Below are 24,490 nucleotides of genomic sequence, written 5' to 3'. Positions count from 1 at the left end.
AATAATATATTCCTGCAGAGCCGCAAGTGATGTTTTATTACTGTGGCTCTACTCATTCAACATAATGTCTCAACAAATTACTGAATGTATCATATTTGTAGTCCAATAACATAAAAGTGCTGCAATAAAAATGGATTATTTACGGTTTGAAAGTGACTGCACACTGCCTCCTACAGGCGTTATGGCACATGGGTGGACCAGACGGCCTCGCGCTCGGTGGGCGGGGTCTTGTTGGTTTCCATAGTGGAAGTTGCCCAACAACGGAGCTGCAGTTAATTTGTAATACAATAAAAGAAACTTTTCATAATGGTCGTATAGGTCGAAGGACACTCTTCACTCATTTTCAGGTAAGATATGAAGGCGACGTTATGAACTTACGTGTTGCGTCAGGTTGTCTGCGACGCGTGTAAAAAAGTTCTCGTGACTTTGTTGACACTCGTGTCGGTGGACACGCCGCAGGAGCTAGCTTAGCTAAAGCGTTAGCATGTCACCGAGCAGACGCCTCACTGTTTTCAGTCTTTTAAACAAGCAGTTGTACATACAAGTTGACGATGAGATAAGCTGTAAACTGTGGACTTAAAATACCTGAACTGAACTTGAAGTAAAGCGACTAAACTGTAAAACGTTTTTGTCCAAATTAAGGTCTCTGATTCACCAAACAAATATTTGTGCTTTTCTGTACCATTAGAAGCCACTAACGCATGAACACAACTGGTTGTATTCACACAGTGATTCATATTTTAACTTTATTGTTTGCAGAAGAGGTCGAGGAGGTAAACGAATGACAGATATGTAAATATCAGAACATATGCGCATGTGGCTACTGTCAGGTCGATGCTCCCTGAGAGTCTGCAGGTCTCATTTACTTAGATTGGTGTTTATCTGGACGGAATCGAGCCCTTGAAATATATTTCCTCAAGGCAAACTATTCTGTCATAACAGGAAACCACTGAAATACAACACTCACTTCTGCAGTGCCCATGTTATTAATGCTGCGTTCAACATACATCGGAAATCACCAAGTCCAACTCTGACAAGTCGTCTTTTTCCTCTGGGTTTAACGTGTAGGTAACGTTATGTAATGGGTTTCTTTTAGTATTTAAGACTAAAATTAAACAACAGTTTGAAATTTGTCCTTTCCTGGTGTGCAGTTACTGAAGAGATAAATATTAAATTTTTGAACTGCGTGCCACTAAAAACCAGGAACTTCCTGGCGAGTCCCAATTTTGGAGAAGTAGGAGGAAGTGGGGTCTGCACGAGAACCATTATCTTAATAGCACCATTAATTTATGGATTTTTACTGGCTACTGACAGCCCCGTTTCCACTGAGTGGTTCAGGTCAGAGCTGTACCGTGTTTTCAGTGTCAGGACGGCTAATTTTCGTGGGCAGAATACTTTTGATTGGCAGGTGGAACACTTATGAGTGTGTGCACACACAGTGTCCACGGCTTCTCCACTCAACAGAGGCAAACTGATTATTTTCAGATTCTTTTATTTTATTGTTTTGTGGAACATGGGATTATTTAGTTGTGTGCAGACTGGGGGACTGGGAGTCTTTTAACTTGCAGTGTAAAGCGGCTCATTAACAGCAGACTTGATCCATCAGCCGCAATAACGGATTAGAGCTGGCGCTGCTGACATCAAACTCCTGTGTCCAAATGGACTTTTCTTCAACCAGGACAGAAGGAATTCAATTATTTTCAGACGTTGTTTTGTAGAGTTGGATAAGTTTTCAAATGATCTCACTGAAAAGGACAGGTAAGACTATATTAAAACAAAAAACAAATAAAAAAATCCACACTTCCTCATCACTTTTTTCTGATGTCACGATAGTAAAACTATTCTTCTTTTTTTTTCAGTTGATTACGACCAAAGAGCTGGCAACCCCCCCCCTCCAAAAAAAAAAAACAACAGTTTATCATCTTCTGCGTGCCAAAATCGCCTGCATTATTTATTTGTTTTAGAATCATCATTCTAAACTCTGCCAATATTGTCACTGTTGTCAGAGTGAAGGTTTTCCTCCAAGGATTAGTCTCTTTCATTGTGGACTAAATAAGGCTCAAAACTATCAGGCTGTGTCTCCACAGTTTCTTCAGAATAACCTTAAAAAAAAAAAAAGCTCCACACTAGGAAAAAAATCGTCCAAAAACAGCTTGACCTCCGCTGTGTTTGCAGTTGATTTGGGCTTGAATCAGCAGGTGCTGTTCTCCTGATGACATAGCAACAATAAGGCTGAGGGCTGAAATGGAGCGCAGGCTTCAGCCAGCTGTTTATCCTTCACCTGCACACTTATCGACTTTTTTCAGGATATTTTTTATTTTTTTTAAAATATCAACATTTTATCATTTTTAGTGATTACTTGTGTACATTTTTTGGTGTCACCTACACTTTAAATATCAACAGTGGCTATATAGCCATATTCTTGTAGTGAAATTCTATTAGTATGTAGTATATTCACTCTGAATTAGTATAACAAATTCATAGAGCTGTGCAGGAAACAAGCCTTACAACTTGCGGACAAAATCTCTACAGACTCAGCCCATGTTCTGAACCGTGAATATGAGCTTCTTCCTTCTGGGAAGCGCTTCAGAGTGCATCCTTACAGGAGGAAGAGATACAAGAACTCATTTGTGCCACACTCCATCGCACTTTTAAATCAGAGGGAGACCAAATGAACATGTTGTTGCAGACCACACACTAGTTTTAACATTATTTTATGCTGAGTGTTTTATGATGAATGTTTGATGTGTTTTTCACGTCTTGGGGCTTCGGCAGTTTATGTAAGTTGATTTTCCTTTTTATGGACAATAAAGTCTTATCTTATGTAGCATCTCTCACAGTAGTCAATACGTCATGTGATCATGAGGCTGTACATGTATTTTCTATTGATATGTAGATTCTTAAACTGTCTTTATTCAGATTTGATCTTAAAATAGAATTGGGGACTATTAATACAACCTACATAGTAATAGCTACTTTATGAAATATAAATAACACTGGTCTACAGCCAAAATGCTTCCATGATAAATATAGTCTAACTTTATTGCTTTTGGGCCACTGAGAATGAAAATGATGTTTGAAATTTTTGATTGGCTCTAGTTTTTCAGATATTCTGCTGGGTCAGCATATTTGATCCTTATTTAGGAATCACAGAGGATGGGTGAGTAAGTGAAGGGATCTTAATTTAAATCAGAAGTGACTAAATACACGTGCCAAAAATCCATAATAACTAGCACATTTATTTACTGAAGCAGACAACTTATAAAAATTTGGAGACTAGTGTAATGTATGCATGGAGGATGGACATGTGAGTGACCATAGCTGTATATTGTTTAGTTTGTCATTTTATTTGGATTCCCTTCCTCAGCTGATTGAGTGAGTGTGCTGCTGAAACTTTGTCTGCTTTGTTTGACTCTAATATTGCTCACAGTGCAGTTCTCCCCACAAATCTTTGGTATAGCTGTGCTTTTGGCAGTTATCACCCGAGGCGGCGCATGTTGCTCGCTGTTGGGGGAGTCCTATAGAGGAGGAAGCTTTAGCATGTTGACAAGTACAAATGGTCATTTCTTGCAACTTTAGCCTTCACTTTTCTCAAAATATGCAACTTAAGAGACATAAGACAATCTCCAACACCAAGGTCTTCTTATGATAGAATGTTATTTATTGCACAGTACACTTTAAATGTACCAAATAGCTCTGAATTAACTTAATTAGACCATGATGTTTTTACCTTTTACATACCATGTTTCTAAAATATTGAACAACCAGGTACTGTGGCTCAAAATAACACCCAAATCATGAGCTCACAACATTTATTGAAACTAAAACAGTTACATGTACATTAAAATCGCAGTTGTTGTAACTTGACTCGAAGCTGAATGTTTCTGCCTCATCTCCTTTAGTAGAAATCAGAATGGACCACAGTGGAAATAAGTGGATACATGGATGACATTTTGTTGTCATCCATGTATTTTTAATGTATTTATCATTATATTATGTACTTACATTGAAGTTACCTAAATAAAATCAATCCATCAGTCAAGGACATTGTCCAGGCTGTCATTGTTGTGATTGTCATAGCAACAACGGTGTCATTTCCACGCTGGTGAATGTGGGCATTTCACACATGCTTTCACATGGTCAGGATTTAGCAAATTTCAACAGAAATTGAGTTTTTTTTACTTTTTAAAATGAGCTCCCAGTACCAGGATAATTTCATTGGTGAGGAGTTAGCAAAAGTTGTCATCACGATCACATTACTGTTGTTTTCTCGTAGTAAGCAAGTTTGTATTTGTTAGTGATTTTCTACGGCAACCGGGCTTCAAACATGCTCCAGCAGAGAGCCTGAAGCAAGCGAATGCCTGGATATTTGGAACCGGGCCAGAAGAGCAGCCAGCTCTCCCTCTCCCTCTGTGGAGAGGGAGAAGGAGCGTCTCATCAGTCGGCCCTTTGACCCGGAGGAGAAACACGTAGTTGGTGACACCCCATCACACTAGTTCATGAATTGCACGAATACCGTAGGAATTGACATTGAAACATTTGTGTAATTTGTGCTGCATTCAAACTTCACTCGAACGCCTCGTACAGCATTCCTACAGCAGTCGGCACATTCGTGTGTGGCTCGTGCTGGAAAACATACGAATGGCGGTGAAGTCAGTCGTACTGCCGTAGTAATGGACAGTCTAACGACATTCGTGCAAGTCAACCTGCAGTCGTACTGCATTTGCCCTGAATTCAAGTTCCTCGTACAGCATCCATGTGGCACTTAGGGAAACCCATACCAGGACCAGGTGGAACACTTGCCTCCGAGACCAGGAACTATGGGGAATAAAGACACACAGGGTAAGTGAATGCTGGAGCCTCAACACAGTCACAGTTCATAAAAGGTTTAACACATGTTGTTTCAGAGGTCAGGAAATAAAGTTCACTGTTCAGAACTGTTCATAAGTTGTATCCAAAGGTCAGAGGTCAAGTGTTGTTACCGCCAAGGACCAGGTTGAGTGTTAGACCCAAATGCAGGAGCAGTAAGGCAGACACAGGAGTTATAAACAAGAGTTTATTGAACAAAGGGGCTGCGCAGTGGAAGAACAAGACTAAAAGACCAGACAACTTGACTGACGGGACAGACAAGATAGATGATGGGGACCTGACCGACTGAACAGACAGGGCAACCGGACCAGGACTGGAATCAGGGACGGACAGGACAGGGACCAGGTGAAGCGAGCCTGCGGAGCTACTGGGACTGGATGAACTGCAAGGGAGACTAAAGGGCAGGTGAGACTGTGTAGGTGCATTTGTGGCAACACCTCTGAACCAGAAAATCAAAATTAAACATAAATAATTCCTACAGAGTTAAAGTTCAGTTAATTCTGGAGTTGCAGTTCCAGATCAAAGTTCAGTTCAAAATTCAGTTCCGTTCGAGATCAAAATCGCCTTTATTGTCATTGTAATTTGCATTACGAGATTTGAGTACAACTCCAAAAAGGTGCTTTCCATGGTGTGAGTGATTTTTAGCCAATATAAAAGATAGTGAAATTTAACGGTAAATTATTCAGAGTATATGTACAACTAATATAAACATAAGGTAAAATAAAATGTGGACAATGTAAAATGAGAATTATATACAACTGTGGAATCATATTGCACAAGAAACTTGGAAGGTGCAGATTAGAGTGATTTGTTATTGTTCAGAGCAGTGATTGCTCTGGGGAGAAAGCTGTCCCTGAGTCTGTTTGTCCTAGTTTTGATTGACCTATACCGTCGGCCAGAGGGTCGTAGGTCAAACAGGTGGTTGCTGGGGTGGGATGTGTCTTTGCTGATGCTGGTGGCTCTGCTGAGGTAGTGATAGCTGGCAATGTCTTCCAGTCTGGGCAGAGAGCAACCAGTGATCCCCTGGGCCATTTTGATCACTCTCTGCAACGCTCTCCTGTCTGCTGCTGAGCACCCCCCGTACCACGCTGTGATGCAGTACGTCAGGATGCTCTCGATGGTGGCTCTGTAGAACAACACCAGCAGCTTCTCCTCCAGATTGTTTCTCTTGAGCACCCTCAGGAAGTGGAGTCACTGCTGGGCTTTCTTCACCACCACTGTGGTGTTGGCAGTCCAGGAGAGGCTGTCAGAGAGCTGCACTCCCAGGAACCTGATGGAGTTGACCCTTTCCACACAGTCCCCTTGGATGTAGAGCGGGGCTGGGTCAGCCCTGTTCTTCCTGAAGTCCAGGATTATTTCTTTTGTTTTTGTGGTGTTCAGTGGCAGGTTGTTAGCTGAACACCACGCTGTCAGTCGATTTACCTCGTCTCTGTAGTCAGTCTCATCCCCCCTGAGATGAGCCCAATCACGGTGGTGTCATCCGCAAACTTTATGGTGGTGTTTGTGGGATGGGTCGGAGAGCAGTCGTGCGTGTAAAGGGTGAACAGGAGGGGGCTCAGTACACAGCCTTGAGGGGAACCGGTGCTGAGTGTGATGGTGGAGGAAAGGTGGGGGCCAAGTTTCACGGACTGTGGGCGGTTTGTGAGGAAGTCCTTGATCCACTGGCAGATGGGGGTGGAGATGCCCAGATGTGTCAGTTTCTAGACCAGGATCTCCGGGATGATGTGGTTGAAGGCTGAGCTGAAGTCCAGGAAGAGCATCCTCACATAGCTCCCCTGGTGCTCCAGGTGGCTCAGCGCGGTGTGGAGAGCTGTGGTGACAGCGTCCTCTGTGGAGCGGTTTGCCCTGTAGGCAAACTGGTGGGGGTCCAGAGTGGGAGGCAGACAGGCCCTGATGTGCTGAGAGACCAGTCTTTCAAAGCACTTCATGACCACAGGCGTAAGTGCAACAGGCCTGTAGTCATTTATGCTCTCCACTGGTGACTTCTTTGGCACTGGAATGATGGTGGAGGATTTGAGGCAGAGTGGAATGATGGCCTGTGACAGGGACAGGTTGAAGATGCAGGTGAAAACTCCAGCCAGTTGGTCAGCACACGCTTTCAGTACCTTTCCAGGTACATCATCGGGGCCGGCCGCCTTCTTGGGGTTCACCGCCTTCAGCACACGTCTCACTTTGTGTTCCTGAAGTGTTAGCGTGCTAGTGCTGGAGGGTGGTGGGTGTGGAGTTGCTGCTGGTCTGTCTGCTTCGAAGCGGGCGAAGAAGTGGTTCAGCTCCTCTGCCAGCGTGGCATCAGACCTAGCATTTCCTGGGTTGCTGCTTCTGTAGTTGGTTATATGATTTATTCCTTGCTACATCCTTCTGGGGTCATTTGCAGCGAAGTGGTCCTCTATCTTTTTCTTGTAGGCAGCCTTGGCCTCTCTGATGCCTCTTTTCAGATCGGACCTGGCCGCGCTGTACAGGCCCCTGTCCCCTGATTTAAAGGCGGTGTTGTGGCTTTTTAATAGGGACTGGACTGCACTGTTCATCCAGGGCTTCTGGTTTGGAAAAACCCTGACCCTTTTGTTGACTGTGACAGTGTCAACACAGTTCTTAATGTAAGAGAGTACCATGTCAGTGTACCCCTGCAGGTTGGGGCTGGAAAATAAATCCCACACAGTTCGTGAGAAGCAGTCCTGTAGCTGGTCAATCGCGATTTTTTTTCATATTCGCGATTACCGTGAATTATTTATTTTATCCACAAAGCATAAAACGACTCAGAATCTGACATCATTGTGCTGCAGCCTCGCTCTCGTCTTAAGGCAGGACAATAACAAGGAGGCTGACGGCCGATTAAAACAGTGCCGTCTTTTTCAAAAGCCGTCTAAAATGCGGAGCTGTCGGTGTGTGTCTGTGTGCGCGCGCGGAGTTAACAGGCTGCAGACTGCCAGGGAAGGGGTGGGTGAGGGAGATTCCTGAATGCAGGCGTGACACGTTCAGTGCGCAGCGAGCACGGAGCAGAGAGAGGATTTTAACCCGAGTGAACATGTTAACAAAATGAAAACGTGAAGCTGCTTTTACTTCTCTCTGAACTTTCTCTAAAGGTGTGATTCTGCTGTTACATCCTGTTCACACCATGTGTGCGTCGTATGCTGAATTTATGAGATCATGAGATGAAATAAATGGTCATATATCTTTAAAAACATTTAAAAAATGAGAATATATGAATGAACTGAGCTACAAAAAAAAAACCCTGACATGGAGAAGCTGTGGTGATGTTCAGATGCACAGATCACAAAAAGCAGGTGAGAACTCTGAACTTTAACAGCTGTTACTTTCCAAAGGTATTTATTTGTTCAATATGGGCTTAATGCAGTGTTTAAGCTCAAAACATGACTGATGAGGAGAAACAATTTCAGAAATGCAACAGAAACAACCACAATTCAGAAAAAGTTGGGACTGTATGTAAAATGAAGATAAAAATAAAAATGTTGCACCATTCCCAGTTTCTCCACTCACAGAAGCCAAACGTTCTTCCAGAGTTGTGTAATTATACTACAATAGTAGAATATAAAGAAGGGGAAAAAAAGAAAAAAAATAGACAATATATTTGTCAATCGCAATTATTTGTCTGACAATCGTCTCCAGAAATTCCTAATCGTGACAGCCCTAGTCACTGACCCTAAAGAGATTCCCTCCTTGGCACAGTGATCTATTTCTTTTTGTCTCTTTCTCTAAATTTGTATATAATAATCATTAGATTATTAATATATAAATGTAAGAAATATTAGAATTTGAAAACAAATGCACCCGAATGTGATGACAGCTGCAGCTGCTTAATGCTGACCTTTAACAGTGAAAATGCCATAGACATGCTAATGCGTTAGCATCGGGATCCGGATCATGATCCGGATCACCACTAAAATTTAATCACTTGTTCCTCTTGTCATTTCCAACCACTCCACAAAATTTCATCAAAATCCATTCAAAACTTTTTGAGTTATCCTGCTGACAGACAGACAAACAAACGCGACCGAAAACATAACCTCCTTGGCGGAGGTAAGGATTTGCAAATCCACTTCAACCTACATTCGCTTGAATACACCACAACGACAAAATATTTAATGTTCATACTGATAAACTTTATTGTTTTTGTGCAAATATTTGCTCATTTTGAAATGGATGCCTGCAACACGTTTCAAAAAAGCTGGGACAGTGATATGTTTACCACTGTGTTACATCACCTTTCCTTCTAACAACACTCAATAAGCGTTTGGGAACTGAGGACACTAAGGTGGAATTCTTTCCCATTCTTGCTTGATGTACGACTTCAGTTGTTCAACAGTCCGGGGTGTCTGTTGTCACATTTTGTGCTTCATAATGCGCCACACATTTTCAATGGGTGACAGGTCTGGATGGCAGGCAGGCGAGTCTAGTACCCGCACTCTTTCAGTACGAAGTCACGCTGTTGTAACACGTGCAGAATGTGGCTTGGCATTGTCTTGCTGAATTAATCAGGGATGTCCCTGAAAAGACGTTGCTTGGATGGCAGCATGTGATGCTCCAAAACCTGGATGTACCTTTCAGCATTGATGGTGCCATCACAGATGTGTAAGTTGCCCATGCCATGGGCACTAACACACCCCCATACCATCACAGATGCTCGCTTTTGAATTTTGCACTGGTAACAATCTGGATGGTCTTCTTACTCTTTTGTCCGGAGGACACAACGTCCATGATTTCCAAAAACAATTTGAAATGTGGACTCATCAGACCACACCACACTTTTCCACTTTGCGTCTGTCCATTTCAAATGAGCTCGGGCCCAGAGAAGGCGGCGGCATTTCTGGATGTTGTTGATGTATGGCTTTCTCTTTGCATGGTAGAGTTTTAACTTGCACTTGTAGATGTAGCGACGAACTGTGTTAACTGACAATGCTTTTCTGAAGTGTTCCTCAGCCCACACGGTAAGATCCTTTACACAATGATGTTGGTTTTTAATGTAGTGCCGCTTGAGGGATCAAAGGTAACGGGCATTCAATGTTAGTTTTTGGCCTTGCCGCTTACATGTAGAAAGGTCTTCTGATTATATTATGGACTGTAGATGATGGAATTCCTAAATTCCTTGCAGTTGAATGTTGAGAAACGTTCTTAAACTGTTGGACTATTTTTATTTTTTTTTTCATGCAGTTGTTCACAAAGTGGTGATCCTCGCCCCATCTTTGCTTGTGAAGGGCTGAGACTTTTGGGGATGCTCCTTTTATACCCAGTCATGACACTCACCTGTTTCCAATTAGGTGTTCTTTGAACATTCATCAACTTTCCCAGTCTTTTGTTGCCCCGTCCCAACTTTTTTGAAACGTGTTGCAGGCATCCATTTTCAAAATGAATAAATAGTTGCACATAAACAACAGTCTATCAGCTTGAACATTAAATATCTTGTCTTTGTGGTGTATTCAATTGAATATAGGTTGAAGAGGATTTGCAAATCCTTGTTTTTTTATTTACATTTTACACAACGTCCCAACTTCATTGGAATTGGGGTTGTATACCGACCAACCACTGATGACAGGAAACTAATTTTCAAAGTTAACTGCAAAGCTAATCAGCTAACAAAAAAGTCAGTTTTATATCAACCTTAAAACTCCTCTTCTGATGTGTCAGACTCTTCCTCTCTGGGGAGAGTTTGAGGGGAGAGCAGCAGCAGTGGCGGCAGTGTGTTTTTCACACGTGTGCACGCTGACGAATCGTCCATGAAGATTGTTTCATTTATTAACTACACAGATGTATAATAAAACAAATGGTGACTGGTTTATAACACAATGACAGAGTTCGAGGGGAGAAAGAGCGAGGAACTGCAGCAGCAGCCAGTTTTTTCTTTGTTTACATGTGTGCATGCGAACGGGACAGGAGGTCCTCAAACTGGAGCTGCTGCAGCTCCCTGAAACTCCCCGAATTGGGAACGTCTCATGAGTATGTTGTGAACCCAGGGACGGTGCCGCTGGCAACGTTTGTCAGCTTTCCACAACAAATAGAGCACAGCAACTCGCTCCGTGTGTGAGAGTCATAAAACCCAGGGAAGATGAAGACAACACACTCAAATTTGTTTTTTCCTTATTTATTCCTTTACTGGTTCATTCTACTGGTGCGTATAGTTGATAAAACGTGGATAAAGTTACTTACACCAGTGCTAGTGCAGTATAAAATTACGTGCACTGCTCGAATAATACGTGCACAAACTAGCACATGCACGTAGTAATTCGACCCCTGAAGATGGTGTGAAAAAGTTTAAGAAGGACAAGAATCCGCAGACTTGTCGCTGGCTTGAATTTAACACATCTGAAAGGTAAAAGAAACAGGAAAAGCAAAGCAAACTGTATCTTGTGCCCTCAGGGAATATGGTAAGATATTTTTATTTTTTTATCTCTGGAAAAAGACCATTGTGATGTTCAGAATGGATTTCAGACAAGATTATGTGACTTTTTAAATTAACCTAGTCTTTCTTTAATTTGAAAAAAATAGTGGATTTACAAAAATTTACACAAGAATGTGACTTTTTTACGCTAAAGTATGTTATTGATATTTTACCATGATTGTCAAAAATATTCTACAAGCTTTAGCTGTTTTTGAAATGCTTTAACAGTCTTTTCAGTCTTCATGAATTTCATGTAGTTTAATTGTTCTGAGTTAATGTGTAATTTGTCAGGGTTTGAGATATTGTCTGTTTTATTTTTGGTCTGTTTTCTTATTTTCTTTTTACTGATTCATTGTTTTCTGTCTCTGTTGCTGGGTTTTTCTGCTTAGCGTCTGTCTGTCTCTCTTGTTTGTCTCTGTGTTCTTGGTGGTGGGCGTCTCTCTTTCTCTCTCTGGCCACGCCCTGGTTCTGGTGCTTTCCATGCACACCTGTTCCTGATTTGTTGCTCATCACCTGGGTTATATAAGGTTCACTGGGTGCAGTAGTTCCTTGCCAGATTGATGCGCCTTGTGCTTTCTCTCCAGCTCTGTTTCTCGTGTTCCATAGTCCTGCCTGCCTCATTTTCTTCCTGATCTCCTGCCTGTTTGATTGACCACGCCTGTTGCCTGACGTTTTTTGTATTGCTGTGTTTCTTGGACTGCCTACTCATGTACCAACCTGTGCTTTCCACACCAGTAAAGCCTTTACTAACCAGAGTTGTTTGTGTGAGCCTTGCTTTTCCAGCTGTTTTGACCAACCTGCCTGTTAAATTTGGTTTACAATTAAAAGCAGAATCATTCCAGGTCCTACTTCCATGTCATATTCTGTTATTTCAACACTGTCATTGATAGTTCAAATGAAGTTGCACGCCCCATACCCCCTGCAAATTTTCCTCAGATTTCACAATTTTTATTTCACAGCCCTGTATTATTATGTACCTTTTTTCTCATGATCTAGTGTTACATAAAACAAACATATCATAATGTATTGCAATATCAAATCAAATTACTTGGAGAATCATATTGATGTATCTTGAAGCGTATCTAATGGGCACACATGAATTGTGATCCATCTCATATCGGGAGATGTGTATCGTCCTAGCCCTAATTTTTTGACATTTCTGCTTTCTTTGAACTTTGATTTAACATCAGTAAAATGGAGTGATAATTGGAAGAACTCTATTTTGGGGAAACTATGCATATTTTGGTGGTGCTGACATCTTTCATCTTTATTACATCTTTATTACTGTGATTTTGTTCTTTGTTGCAGCATTGAATCGGTGTGATGTTACAATGGAGGCACAGAACAGCATCCAGCCAACCCTAGACAATCACAACAATTTTTATAAGAGACTTGACCACAATAGTCAGGTATGTAGTCGCTCATCTGTACCAGTTAAGAATTTTTGATACTAACTGCATACATTATTTGTCCATGTTAAGGTACTATCTCACTGGGTCGCAATAGTTGGACAGTAGTTGCAGATGCAAATCCGTAACAAAACATGTAAATCAGCGACACATTCTCAGTTGGTATCTCACTGAATCGATACAGTGGTGCATGTCTCAGGCGAATATGGCAAAAAATGTCCACATACATACCAGGGTTTTCCTCCAGAAATTTTTAGTATAGTGGTGGTGTTAGCAATTATCACCCGAGGCGGCACACGATGCTCAGGGGGAGTAGGTCCTCCAGAGCAGGAACCTCTAGCATGTTGGCTGTTTCAAGGACAAATGGTAGCCATTTCCTGCAACATCAGTCTTCTCTAAATATACAACTTAAGAGACATAAGAAAATCTCCATCACCAAGTTCTTCTTACTAACTTTTTCTTTTTCTAACTTAATTAGACCATGATATTTTTAGCTCTTACATGTAAAGTTGGAAAGATACTCAACGTTTTGACCTTCCGGAATCAATAACTTCAAAGCGAATCACCATTTAAATCAAATGATACCTTTTTCCAAACGTAATACAGACAACAAACTGCAACCAGCCAAAGCCCCCCCAAAGTACGACCAGAGAGAGCTCATTGATGTGTGATGTGAGTTTGGTTACACTACAGGCTGTTTAAAAAAGTTATATTTTATTCATACTTATTGGAATGAAACAAAATTATATAAAAGTTTATTTTCCCTAAGTTCTGTAGTGCAACCTGATGTGTGATGCAAGTTTGGTGGCACTACAAACAATAAACATGACGCGATTAAGTGTGTGTGTGTGTGTGTGTGTGTTTTTTTTTTTGTTTTGTTTATCAAAGCATTTACTTTTGCCGCGGTAATTTGTTGACGGTCCTTGAGCTCCGGTCTCACAGCCGGCTGCATATTATGATCAATTTAACTCATAAAGAACGGGAGGTGTCTCATTTTTGGGGGAAACTGGTTTTGGTCGGTTGTAGTTTGTTGTCTGTATGGACAGGCATGCACATAACTGGTACTCATGGTGCTTGTGCATGCTAATACTAAATGATGCACAGCAGAAAACACAAGGGAAGCACTTCATAAGAGGAAAGCAATGACAGATTGTAGCAAAAGTGTTTCCTTCTGTGCATCAATGACTTTTTTTTTTTTTGCACATATAAGCACGATGAGTACCAGTTATGTTCACCCCTGTGTATGGAACAACAAGGAAGGAGGTGTCATTTGATTTTAAAATGGAGATTCGCTTTGATAGTATTGTGGAATGATCTATCTTTCTATATTTAACAGAGGTGCAGCAAATCCCACAACACACACAGAGCGGAAGATATTATCATTATTATTATTATTTTTCTTTACATGATAGGGATAGTAACTTCAGTTTGCAAACTGGGAGTTATTAATCGCCTGGTCCACGCAAGAGAACCCTGCTGTGAGCTGCCCCACAAAAAAGGCACATAGATGACGAACTAATTAAAACTGTCTGGTGTGAAACGGTGGACGATTCTCGCTTCTGCCAGCAACAATAGAAAATAGTCCTGTTTAGCAACTTCAATTAGCAGAAAGGTGAGTCACGGTTGATATCTTGAAAAATAAATTGTCGACTCGCTGCTTCTAATTCAGAAGCAGCAATTCCACAGTCGTTTTCCCACTATACACCCTTGAAAACAACGTAAGGGGCTAATGCAGTGTAATTTTTTTCAGGCAGTAGAGTAATGGACCATTGCACTGTTGTAACGCTAGCGAGAACCCTGGGCTTTGACTAAGGTTGATTAATAAATTGTCAAATCAACAAAACATTGCGAGATGGCGACACAGTATAACGGCGCTATGATGAGAGTATAATGGTGCAGCGCTGTTATTCCATTGTCTCAGGAGAACCCTGCGTACATTCCCGAGAGTGCTGCGCAGCATTCGTATGGCATTCATGTGAATATTGTCCACGGCCTTGCAGGTGCAAGGATCTGCGCAGCAGCATCATGTATGTCGAATGCCACTTGAAATGATGACACGTTTGCGAACAGGTGCTCAGGATGGCTATGGGCTGGTATATTACCATTATCCTTCTGAAAAGAGGCTGCGGACATTCCCCGACTGTAGCCACTAAGGCACAGCACTGTAAATAATAATAAAATTATACTTTAAAAAAAGCCTTGCATAGCTCCACAGAGGAGGGAAAAACAGGAAGAAAACTGTGAACTGTGCACTCACACTCGCAGAATGATGTTTCCATAGGATCAACTTTCCTGGGGATCCGATCGAGGCGCTCCTGGATGCGTTGGAATGGCGACATTTCAGTGACATGGTAAAGTCCAGCTAAGTGACCCCACAAGAAAGGAAGTTGCGTCTCAAAAACATTATTGTCCACACCTCTGGGAAATGACCAGTATATGTGATCCCCTGCTTATATGAACCTCTTCTCCTTGGTTCGAGATCCGTGTGCAGCACTCCTCCATGCGTTGGATGTCCAGCTGAGTGACCCCACAGGAAACGCTGCTGCATCTCAAAAATATTCTCCACACCGGATCTGTTGTTCACTCCTCCTGGGAATGACCAGCACATTCCTCTGCTTATACAGTATGATCTTTTTCTCCACAGTTTGAGATCCATAAACACAGCTGCTCCATGTGCTGTACCAGATTTTCTCAGTGACCACGGTGATGTCCAGCAGTGCTTCAGGGTTGTGTGTCTTTTTAGTTGATTAGATTTATATGACAATAATGTTTCCTTGTTTTGTTTCTCACTCGGGGATGCCACGGCAGATCTGAAGTGGAGCTTCATGTTGATTTGGCACAGATCGCCTGCGACGTTCTTCTCTGTCCTCCTGCATGTTCAGCAGGAGGATGGATGAGGAGAAGACTTCCATTGTGCTCCTCAAAAAAAAAAAAAAATTTAAATGCATAAGTCCAGATCGTGCGGATGGGACTCCTGAAGCCTGCTGCAACTGCATGCATGGCCAGGCTTGCAGCAGCACAGCCACTTCCAAAAGCGACTGTTCCTCTCTCCACTATTTTAGCATGCTCCCTAGGCAGCTCATGCGTGTCTCCTGCAAGGAACTTCAGATCCTCATTTTTGTCTCCAATCACTCACAATGTACGTAGTTTCATCCATTGTTCTCTCAGGATTTTCCCATGTTATGAGTCACGGAGACCACAGAGGGCTTCATGACGCCCGCGATGACTCTGAGTATGTGGTGAGGACCTTTGTTGGCTTGCCAACTTTGAAATGTTCAAAATTCAGGCAAGACAGGAGGGACGCCCAGTGACTGAAGTGAGGGGATAGTGGCACCCAGCGAACATCATGCAAAATCCCTTGCAAATGCCTTTTGCAGACTGTCACAGTCCAGTGAGATAGTACCTTTAACAGTGATGGAGGTTTTCCAGGAAATCCTGGAAGTCTGGGTTTTTACTTACATGGTGAACGTTTCTGAGTTATTTTTGATAGCGTCTGTCACAATCCATTAATGCTCCACACCCAAACAGTAATGCACAATATTGGTTTGCAAACTGCCAGTAAACTCAAAAGAAGAAGGAGTAGGGTTATTTTTGGTTTTGTGGACTGCATTGGATTTATTCTGTGGTCTGTCTTCATGATGTCTGTAGTTGTAAAATTGTTTGGAAAGGTCTCTGAGACGTCACAGTGGATATTAAGTCTCACTTTTTCATGTCCTGTTCAAAGACTGAAAGATTAATGTAACGCGGGCCGCTCGACCACACAGCAATCAGTGAGCGACGCTGTTACAGATTTTAAAGTGACTGCCGCGTCACGTTGAAACTACAAACAAATGGATGGAAATGTTGCTGCAGGGAGATGATTTAAGGTTCATCAGGAATAAATTCAAATGGGGCTGGTTCAACCAAAACGCTGATCCGACTTTTTTACTCATTTATACGAAACATTAACACTCCCGGTGAATCTTTGTTCTCATATCATGTTTTTGATGGAATTCGATGTCAGTTGACGTTATTTCACACAAATCAAATTCTGTCTTTGGGACAAATTTCCTTCAAACTGTCTCTATACAGATGTGATATGCCAACTTAGGGGATAACCCTGTTGTGTCTGATTTTCAGACGTTCATGCTGGATTTTACAGTTGCAAATTTTTTTACCCACAACACGTTAGCGGAGCCGGTAAAAAGGAGTTTTACCCTCGACGCGTAATCCAGCACGAACGTCCGCAAATCATCAGACACAACAGGGTTATTCCCATTCTATGTTAGCAGACCCACAGATTTCTCCATCTCATCAGCTACATTGAGTTAAGTCCACGGTGCATCCATCAATCAATCCAGTTAAATCCATGCATTTCGGCATTGTCATCGCTGCACTAGTTTTTGTCATTCTCAGCTGATATTGACACTTGCAGAGCAACGCAGGACACGGAGTTATACATTAAATGTGAAATGGTCAAATATTTTGCCACCATCTGCTCGATATTTTATGGTCTGAAATCTCACGAATACCCAATCAGATTTGCGGAACAAATGTAATTGGATTAGAATCTGCATTTTATGGTTTCTTCTGTTACACTGATGTAAAATATTCATGAGGAGGAAAATATGATAAATATTTAACCTACTTATAGAAGTCAGATATTGATGTGAAAAACGTTTGTGCGTAGTTTTGCACAAAAGTTGTCAGTGTCCCAGAAATGCCGACGTCAGCACTGGATGGAAAAATGTTAGTGTTTCCCATTCATAGAAGTGAATAAGAATCTCATTTAAACCCAAATCAGTGTTCCTGAAAACTAAAAGTTATATAGGTAACTTAATGAACAGTAGGTGCACCTTTACTGTTAGTTTAGTTTATTTTAAGACACTATCAGTTGTTATAAAAAGACAAATTGCTGGTTAAATGTAGAGAGAACAGTTGATTACTATTATTACTACTTACATTCTTTCATGAACAAAACCTTCCATGAACAAGGAACAAAATAAGATAAATCTTATAAACGTTGTTCCTTATATCATAATTTCATAAAAAAAAACATCCATAAACTTCCACAATTCCAACCCCAACACTGTCTCCTCGTCAGCCACCAAACATCGAATTAACTTCATTAACAGTGACATAACTGTCTTATAGTTCAGCAGTTGCATTCACTTTTTTTTTCTAATTTATTGTATTCTCTCAAAATAGGAACTAAACTACAAAAATAAACATTTTCAAATAACCATATATCTCATGAGCCGTTTGTCCTATTCTCATCATTTTGTACATTTTTCACAAGAACTCATGATTCTAAACCCTTAGTTCCTATTTGGCTACCAGGTGACAGCCTACAGCCAAAATGGCTTGCCACACTGCACTCAACCTTACAGGGGCCCCTTTGCGCTGTTATGGGAGCAAATTCTGCAGGTTTCATGAAAATCGAAGGAACTTGCCAATTTACCTTATTTGGCCTCTTCATGAAGTGGTCCAACAAAATGGTGCAAAAAGGATCGATACCAAAACCAGCCACAAAACTCTCTTTACCACTGAAATTAGAGATGCTGAGTGACAGTATGAGCCATTGTTCATCACTTTTCACTTAGGGCGCATGGGGAAATCACTGTGCAAAAAAGTGATAATTTTGCATTTTGGTGGCAAAAAGCACCCCCTATACTTGTGCACCCAAAGTCAGCTGCCAAAATTTTCATCAAAATCAAAGTAAGAGGTCCTAATCTAACACCTTGGCTGACTCAGGGCGCAGGCCACACTGCCCCTGTGAAACTTTTCACAGTTTTGGAGAGTCCATACCTGATAGACTAACACTAATGAAAATCAATTTGGCTCACTCAGGGCTCACAGAAACATGAGCATTTTGGGATCTCTCCTCCTCCCCCCCCCCCTTTCTCATTTTGACCCCAAATTTCCAGAACCCCCTAAAAATAGCAGACCCTATCACGGATAAAAATGTGATTTTTCTTTTTTTTCTAATATACATCCCCTGGCAAAAATTATGGAATCACCGGCCTCTGAGGATGTTCATTCAGTTGTTTAATTTTGTAGAAAAAAAGCAGATCACAGACATGACACAAAACTAAAGTCATTTCAAATGGCAACTTTCTGGCTGTAAGAAACACTATAAGAAATCAGGAAAAAAAATTGTGGCAGTCAGTAACGGTTACTTTTTTAGACCAAGCAGAGGGGAAAAAATTATGGAATCATGAAAAACAAAAGAACGCTCCAACACATCACTAGTATTTTGTTGCACCACCTCTGGCTTTTATAAAAGCTTGCAGTCTCTGAGGCATGGACTTAATGAGTGACAAACAGTACTCTTCATCAATCTGGCTCCAACTTTCTCTGATTGCGTTTGCCAGATCAGCTTTGCAGGTTGGAGCCTTGTCATGGACCATTTTCTTCAACTTCCACCAAAGATTTTCAATTGGATTAAGATCCGGACTATTTGCAGGCCATGACATTGACCCTATGTGTCTTTTTGCAAGGAATGTTTTCACAGTTTTTGCTCTGTGGCAAGATGCATTATCTTGAAAAATGATTTCATCATCCCCAAACATCCTTTCAATTGATGGGATAAGAAAAGTGTCCAAAATATCAACGTAAACTTGTGCATTTATTGATGATGTAATGACAGCCATCTCCCCATTGCCTTTACCTGACATGCAGCCCCATATCATCAATGACTGTGGAAATTTACATGTTCTCTTCAGGCAGTTATCTTTATAAATCTCATTGGAACGGCACCAAACAAAAGTTCCAGCATCATCACCTTGCCCAATGCAGATTCGAGATTCATCACTGAATATGACTTTCATCCAGTCATCCACAATCTACGATTGCTTTTCCTTAGCCCATTGTAACCTTGTTTTTTTTCTGTTTAGGTGTTAATGATGGCTTTCGTTTAGCTTTTCTGTATGTAAATCCCATTTCCTTTAGGCGGTTTCTTACAGCTCGGTCACAGACGTTGACTCCAGTTTCCTCCCATTCGTTCCTCATTTGTTTTGTTGTGCATTTTCGATTTTTGAGACATATTGCTTTAAGTTTTCTGTCTTGGCGCTTTGATGTCTTCCTTGGTCAACCAGTATGTTTGCCTTTAACAACCTTCCCATGTTGTTTGTATTTGGTCCAGAGTTTAGACACAGCTGACTGTGAACAACCAACATCTTTTGCAACATTGCGTGATGATTTACCCTCTTTTAAGAGTTTGATAATCCTCTCCTTTGTTTCAATTGACATCTCTTGTGTTAGAGCCATGATTCATGTCAGTCCACTTGGTGCAACAGCTCTCCAAGGTGTGATCACTCCTTTTTAGATACAGACTAACGAGCATATCTGATTTGATGCAGGTGTTAGTTTTGGGGATGAAAATTTACAGGGTGATTCCATAATTTATTCTTCAGAATTGAGTGAGTCCATATTTTGAAATGACTTTAGTTTTGTGTCATGTCTGTGATCTGCTTTTTTTTCTACAAAATTAAACAACTGAATGAACATCCTCTGAGGCCGGTGATTCCATAATTTTTGCCAGGGGTTGTATGTCGACCCATTTTAAAAAAAAAAAAAAAAAAAAAAAAAAAAAAAAAAAAGGGACAAATCTGAAGGGGGTCATAAAATCACCACCTGCCTGACTTGTATAAAAACTGGCTCTTAATTGATTGCTTGCAGTAAACAACTTATTAGTATGCTCTCTTTAACCTTTTTTGTGGACAATTCTAATGGCTCTTTTGTAGCAAATACAGTGGTATGTGGTACTGTTATATATATTTCCCCAGATGTCAGCACAATAACTGAAGTATGGGAAAACCATTGAGCAGTACAGCATACACAATGATTTATATTCAAACAAATCTTTTACTTTAAATAAATTACCAATGCTTTTACTAAATTTCGTGGTTATGTAATCTGTGTGGGCTTTCCAAATTTTTCATCCAAAACTACACCAAGAAACTTAACTTCATTAACTCTTTCAATAACTCCATCAATGGTAATCTTCCTTCAATTATCAAAAATCATATAGTTTGTTTTATCCCAGTTTAAAGCCAACTTATTTTCATTAAACCAATTTCTCACTTTTATAATTTCTTCTCCTATTGCTTCTGTTATTTCCAACAGATTACTTCCTAAACAATATATGCTGGTATCATCGGCAAATGACGAAAGATTTTGCATTTTAGAAGATTCACATATATCGTTAATAAACAAAAGAAAAAGCAAAGGCTCTAAAATCGATCCTTGCTGAACTCCATATTTAACCTCTCTACAGTAACAGTCCAGTGTGAATGTTTTTTTTTTTGTTTTTTTTTATGAAACAGTAATAACACCATATTCTAATCCATGTATCAGACTGGATTATAGTTTTGTCATTTTACCAACATGGGAAAATGGTTTTTTCACACAACTTGTATTGTGATGATGTATGTTGTGTGAAAAGACTCTTCTCTGGGGGTGGAAAAATTTACCTGATCCATCAAAACATTTATTTATTTTGTGGGTAAATAGACCTGAAAATGCACCAGAATGCATCTGAGACTTCAAATTTTTCTGGGGGAGAACTCCCAGACCCCCTACTAGGAACCTCAGGTCTTCGGCCCTTGCCAAAAATTATTAGTTTTTTTTTTTCCATGGCCCACTTTCACTCCTCTGAATGTGAGGTGAGGTTGATTTGCCATTTTTCTCTAAGGATGATTCAGGGTTGGTTGCTTCAGACACTCAAGGACCTGGGTTTGATTTCTGCTCATGCTGCCTGTCTGTGTCCTTGGTAAGGATGGGTACCAATACACAAATAATGAATGTTTATGAGTTCAGTGGTACGAATATTTCATGAGGTGAAAGAAGCCTTGTTGAATGGTATGTTATCAGAAATATATGAAATATTTGATAGAATGTAAAAACATTCATTTGTTTTATATAATGGCTATAATAGATCCTTGTCATTTTATATTATATTAATTTACAAACAACAGAAAAGGGACTTGCATTTTAGTACCTCCTCAGTGCAGTGAAAAAAAATCACGTCACAAATTAATCCAGATTTGGTGCCAGTCCAACACAAACTTTAAATAGGGGTCCAAAAATAATTGTGACCATGAAGCCTGCCATGCCGTGCATCATATCGTCGTCCGTCAGCAAAACAAACTCCGCCATGATTGTTTTAAAGCTAAGCGCTGCCAGGCTTGTGTGAGCGTGCACACAGTGTGTGCCCATGCAAGTGGGATGGTGCTTGTGTGCATGTGTACTACCAAAAAAAAACACTGTACTTCCTCAGTGCAGCAAAAAAAAAAAAAAAAAATTACGTCAGAGGTCTTACAAGCACAGTGGATTTGTTTGTAAGGAACCAGGTTTGCACTCTAAATGGAACCAAATCCCCCCCCCAACCATGAAATTTAAAGTTTTCTTCAAAATTTTCCTAAATGCTTTTTAACAGAGCAAGAGATTTTCAACACAGCATTTCTAAACACATATATATATTTTTTGAAATGCAGAGTCAAAATTATTAGTCTCCTTAAGAACCGACCTTTATCATAGCACCGACCACTGTTGTGCAATGATGTGCTTTAACTTTGTAATGGTAATAGCTTGTAAAAATCAAGTTAAAACTGAAGGTATACACACAGTATAAAACCTTCAGTAAGAGTATGACCTGTCACTTGAGAAAGCACAAAAAGAAATCAATTTAGACTTGAGAAAAATAATGATACTCACAAAGCAAGAGGAGGAGTTATCAGTGTTTCCTAGTGTCACGAACTGGAGTGAGAAGTATCATCAAGAAATTCAAAGAGAGCCACACAGAACAGAACTAGTGTGCCTTGAATAGAGAGAGTGGTGACATGACGAGTCCAAAAAAAAAAAAAAAAATCGTCACATGACTCATGGTGCCATCTTGGGTTCAAAATAGCTTTTGCTGTTAATGTGTTGCATGCAAATCTTTATTCACTGAAAATGATGGGTTGGTGTGCATTTGGATGCACTAACAGACACAACAAGAGCTTCAAGATGAGCAGATTCCCTTCAGATCCGAACAGAAGAAAAATTTGGGAAAATAGTCAGCTGTGTGGGATGGAAGCTGACTTCATCTTCAAAGTTTTGAGAGGTAAATTTAATGTTCAGTCCCATGTACAGTAAAGCTCACTGAAACCGTCGTCGTATAAACCAGATATTTGCAGTCACTGGACAAAAAAGTCCCAAAGTTTTTGTATTGTTTTCCATGTCATAAATGCCGTATATACAGTTGTATGCAAAAGTTTGGGCACCCCTGATCATTTTCATGATTTTCCTTTATAAATCATTGGTTGTCTGGATCAGACATGTCAATTAAATATGATATACCAGATGAACACAATGATATTTGAGAAGTGAAATGAAGTTTCTAGCATTTACAGAAAGTGCAATAATTATTTAAACAAAATTAGGCAGGTGCATAAATTTGGGCACCCTTGTCATTTTATTGATTTGAATACATTTAGCTCTAATTATTGGAACACAAAATTGATTTGGTAAGATCATTGACCCTTGACCTCCTTACACAGGTGAATCCAATCATGAGAAAGGGTATTTAAAATGGCCATTTGTAAATCTTTCCCCTCTTTGCATCTCTTCTTAATGAGTGGCAACATGGGAGCCTCGAAACAACTCTCAAATGACCTGAAAACAAAGATTGTTCAACATCATGGTTTAGGGGAAGGATACAAAAAGCTATCTCAGCTATTTCAGCTGTCAGTTTCCACTGTGAGGAACATAGTGAGGAAATGGAAGAACACAGGCACAGTACTAGTTAAGGCCCGAAGTGCCAGACCACGAAAAATCTCAGATAAGATGAAGTGAAGGATAGTGAGAACAGTCATAGTCAACCACAGACCTGCTCCAAAGACCTACAACATGATCTTGCTGCAGATAGTGTCTCTGTGCATCGTCCAACTATACAGCGCACTTTGCACAAAGAGATGCTGTAATGCAGAGGAAGCCTTTTCTGCATACACGCCACAAACAGTCGCTTGAAGTATGCTAAAGCACATTTGGACAAGCCAGCTTCATTTTGGAATAAGGTGCTGTGGCTTGATGAAACTAAAATTGAGTTATTTGGACATAAAAAGGGGCGGTATGCATGGCTGAAAAAGAACACAGCATTCCAAGAAAAACACTTTCTCCCTACAGTAAAATTTGGAGGTGGTTCCATCATGCTGTGTGGCCAGTGCAGGTACTGGGAATCTTGTTAAAGTTGAGGGTCACATGGATTCCAGTCATTATCAGCAGATTGTTGAGAACAATGTTCATGAATCAGTGACAAAGTTGAAGTTGCACCGGAACTGGATCTTTCAACAAGACAATGACCCTAAACACTGCTCAAAATCTACTAAGGCATTCATGCAGAGGAACAAGTACAATGTTCTGGAATGGCCACCTCAGTCCCCAGACCTGAATATTATTGAAAATCTGTGGTGCGATATTAAGCGGGCTGTCCATGCTCAGAAACCAACAAACCTAAGATGTTTTGTAAAGAAGAATGGTCCAAAATACCTTCAACCAGAATCCAGATTCTCATTGGAAGCTATAGGAAGCATTTAGAGGCTGTTATTTCTGCAAAAGGAGGATCTACTAAATATTGATGTTTTTTTTTTTTGTTTGTTTTGTTTTGTTTTTCTGTTGGGGTGCCCAAATTTATGCACCTGCCTAATTTTGTTTAAATAATTATTGCACTTGTGTTCATCTGGTATATCATATATTTAATTGACATGTCTGATCCGGACAACCAATGACTTATAAAGGAAAATCATGAAAATTATCAGGGGTGCCCAAACTTTTACATACAACTGTAACTGATTTTGTACAG

At 40.5% G+C, this 24,490-nt stretch overlaps 1 protein-coding gene across 2 annotated transcripts in view; it reads left to right on the top strand.

Annotated features, from left to right (window-relative positions):
* The first annotated feature begins 204 nt into the window (after positions 1–204).
* The window catches only part of LOC117529968 (serine/threonine-protein kinase Nek6-like), a 73,954-nt gene continuing 49,668 nt past the window's right edge, over positions 205–24,490 (top strand). Inside the window, exons 1-2 of one of the 2 annotated variants that reach the window (XM_034192881.1) lie at positions 205–347; positions 12,571–12,669. In XM_034192881.1, the coding sequence (XP_034048772.1) occupies positions 12,592–12,669 (78 nt within the window). In that variant the 5' untranslated portion in view covers positions 205–347; positions 12,571–12,591. Of the gene's footprint in view, positions 348–12,568; positions 12,670–24,490 lie in introns of both variants that reach the window. The other variant, XM_034192880.1, reaches the window with a different exon arrangement.

Source organism: Thalassophryne amazonica, chromosome 17 (genome assembly GCF_902500255.1).
Source record: "Thalassophryne amazonica chromosome 17, fThaAma1.1, whole genome shotgun sequence".
Lineage (NCBI taxonomy): Eukaryota > Metazoa > Chordata > Actinopteri > Batrachoidiformes > Batrachoididae > Thalassophryne > Thalassophryne amazonica.
The sequence above is the reverse complement of the archived record's forward strand: the minus strand, read 5'-3'. Positions and strand labels throughout refer to the sequence as shown.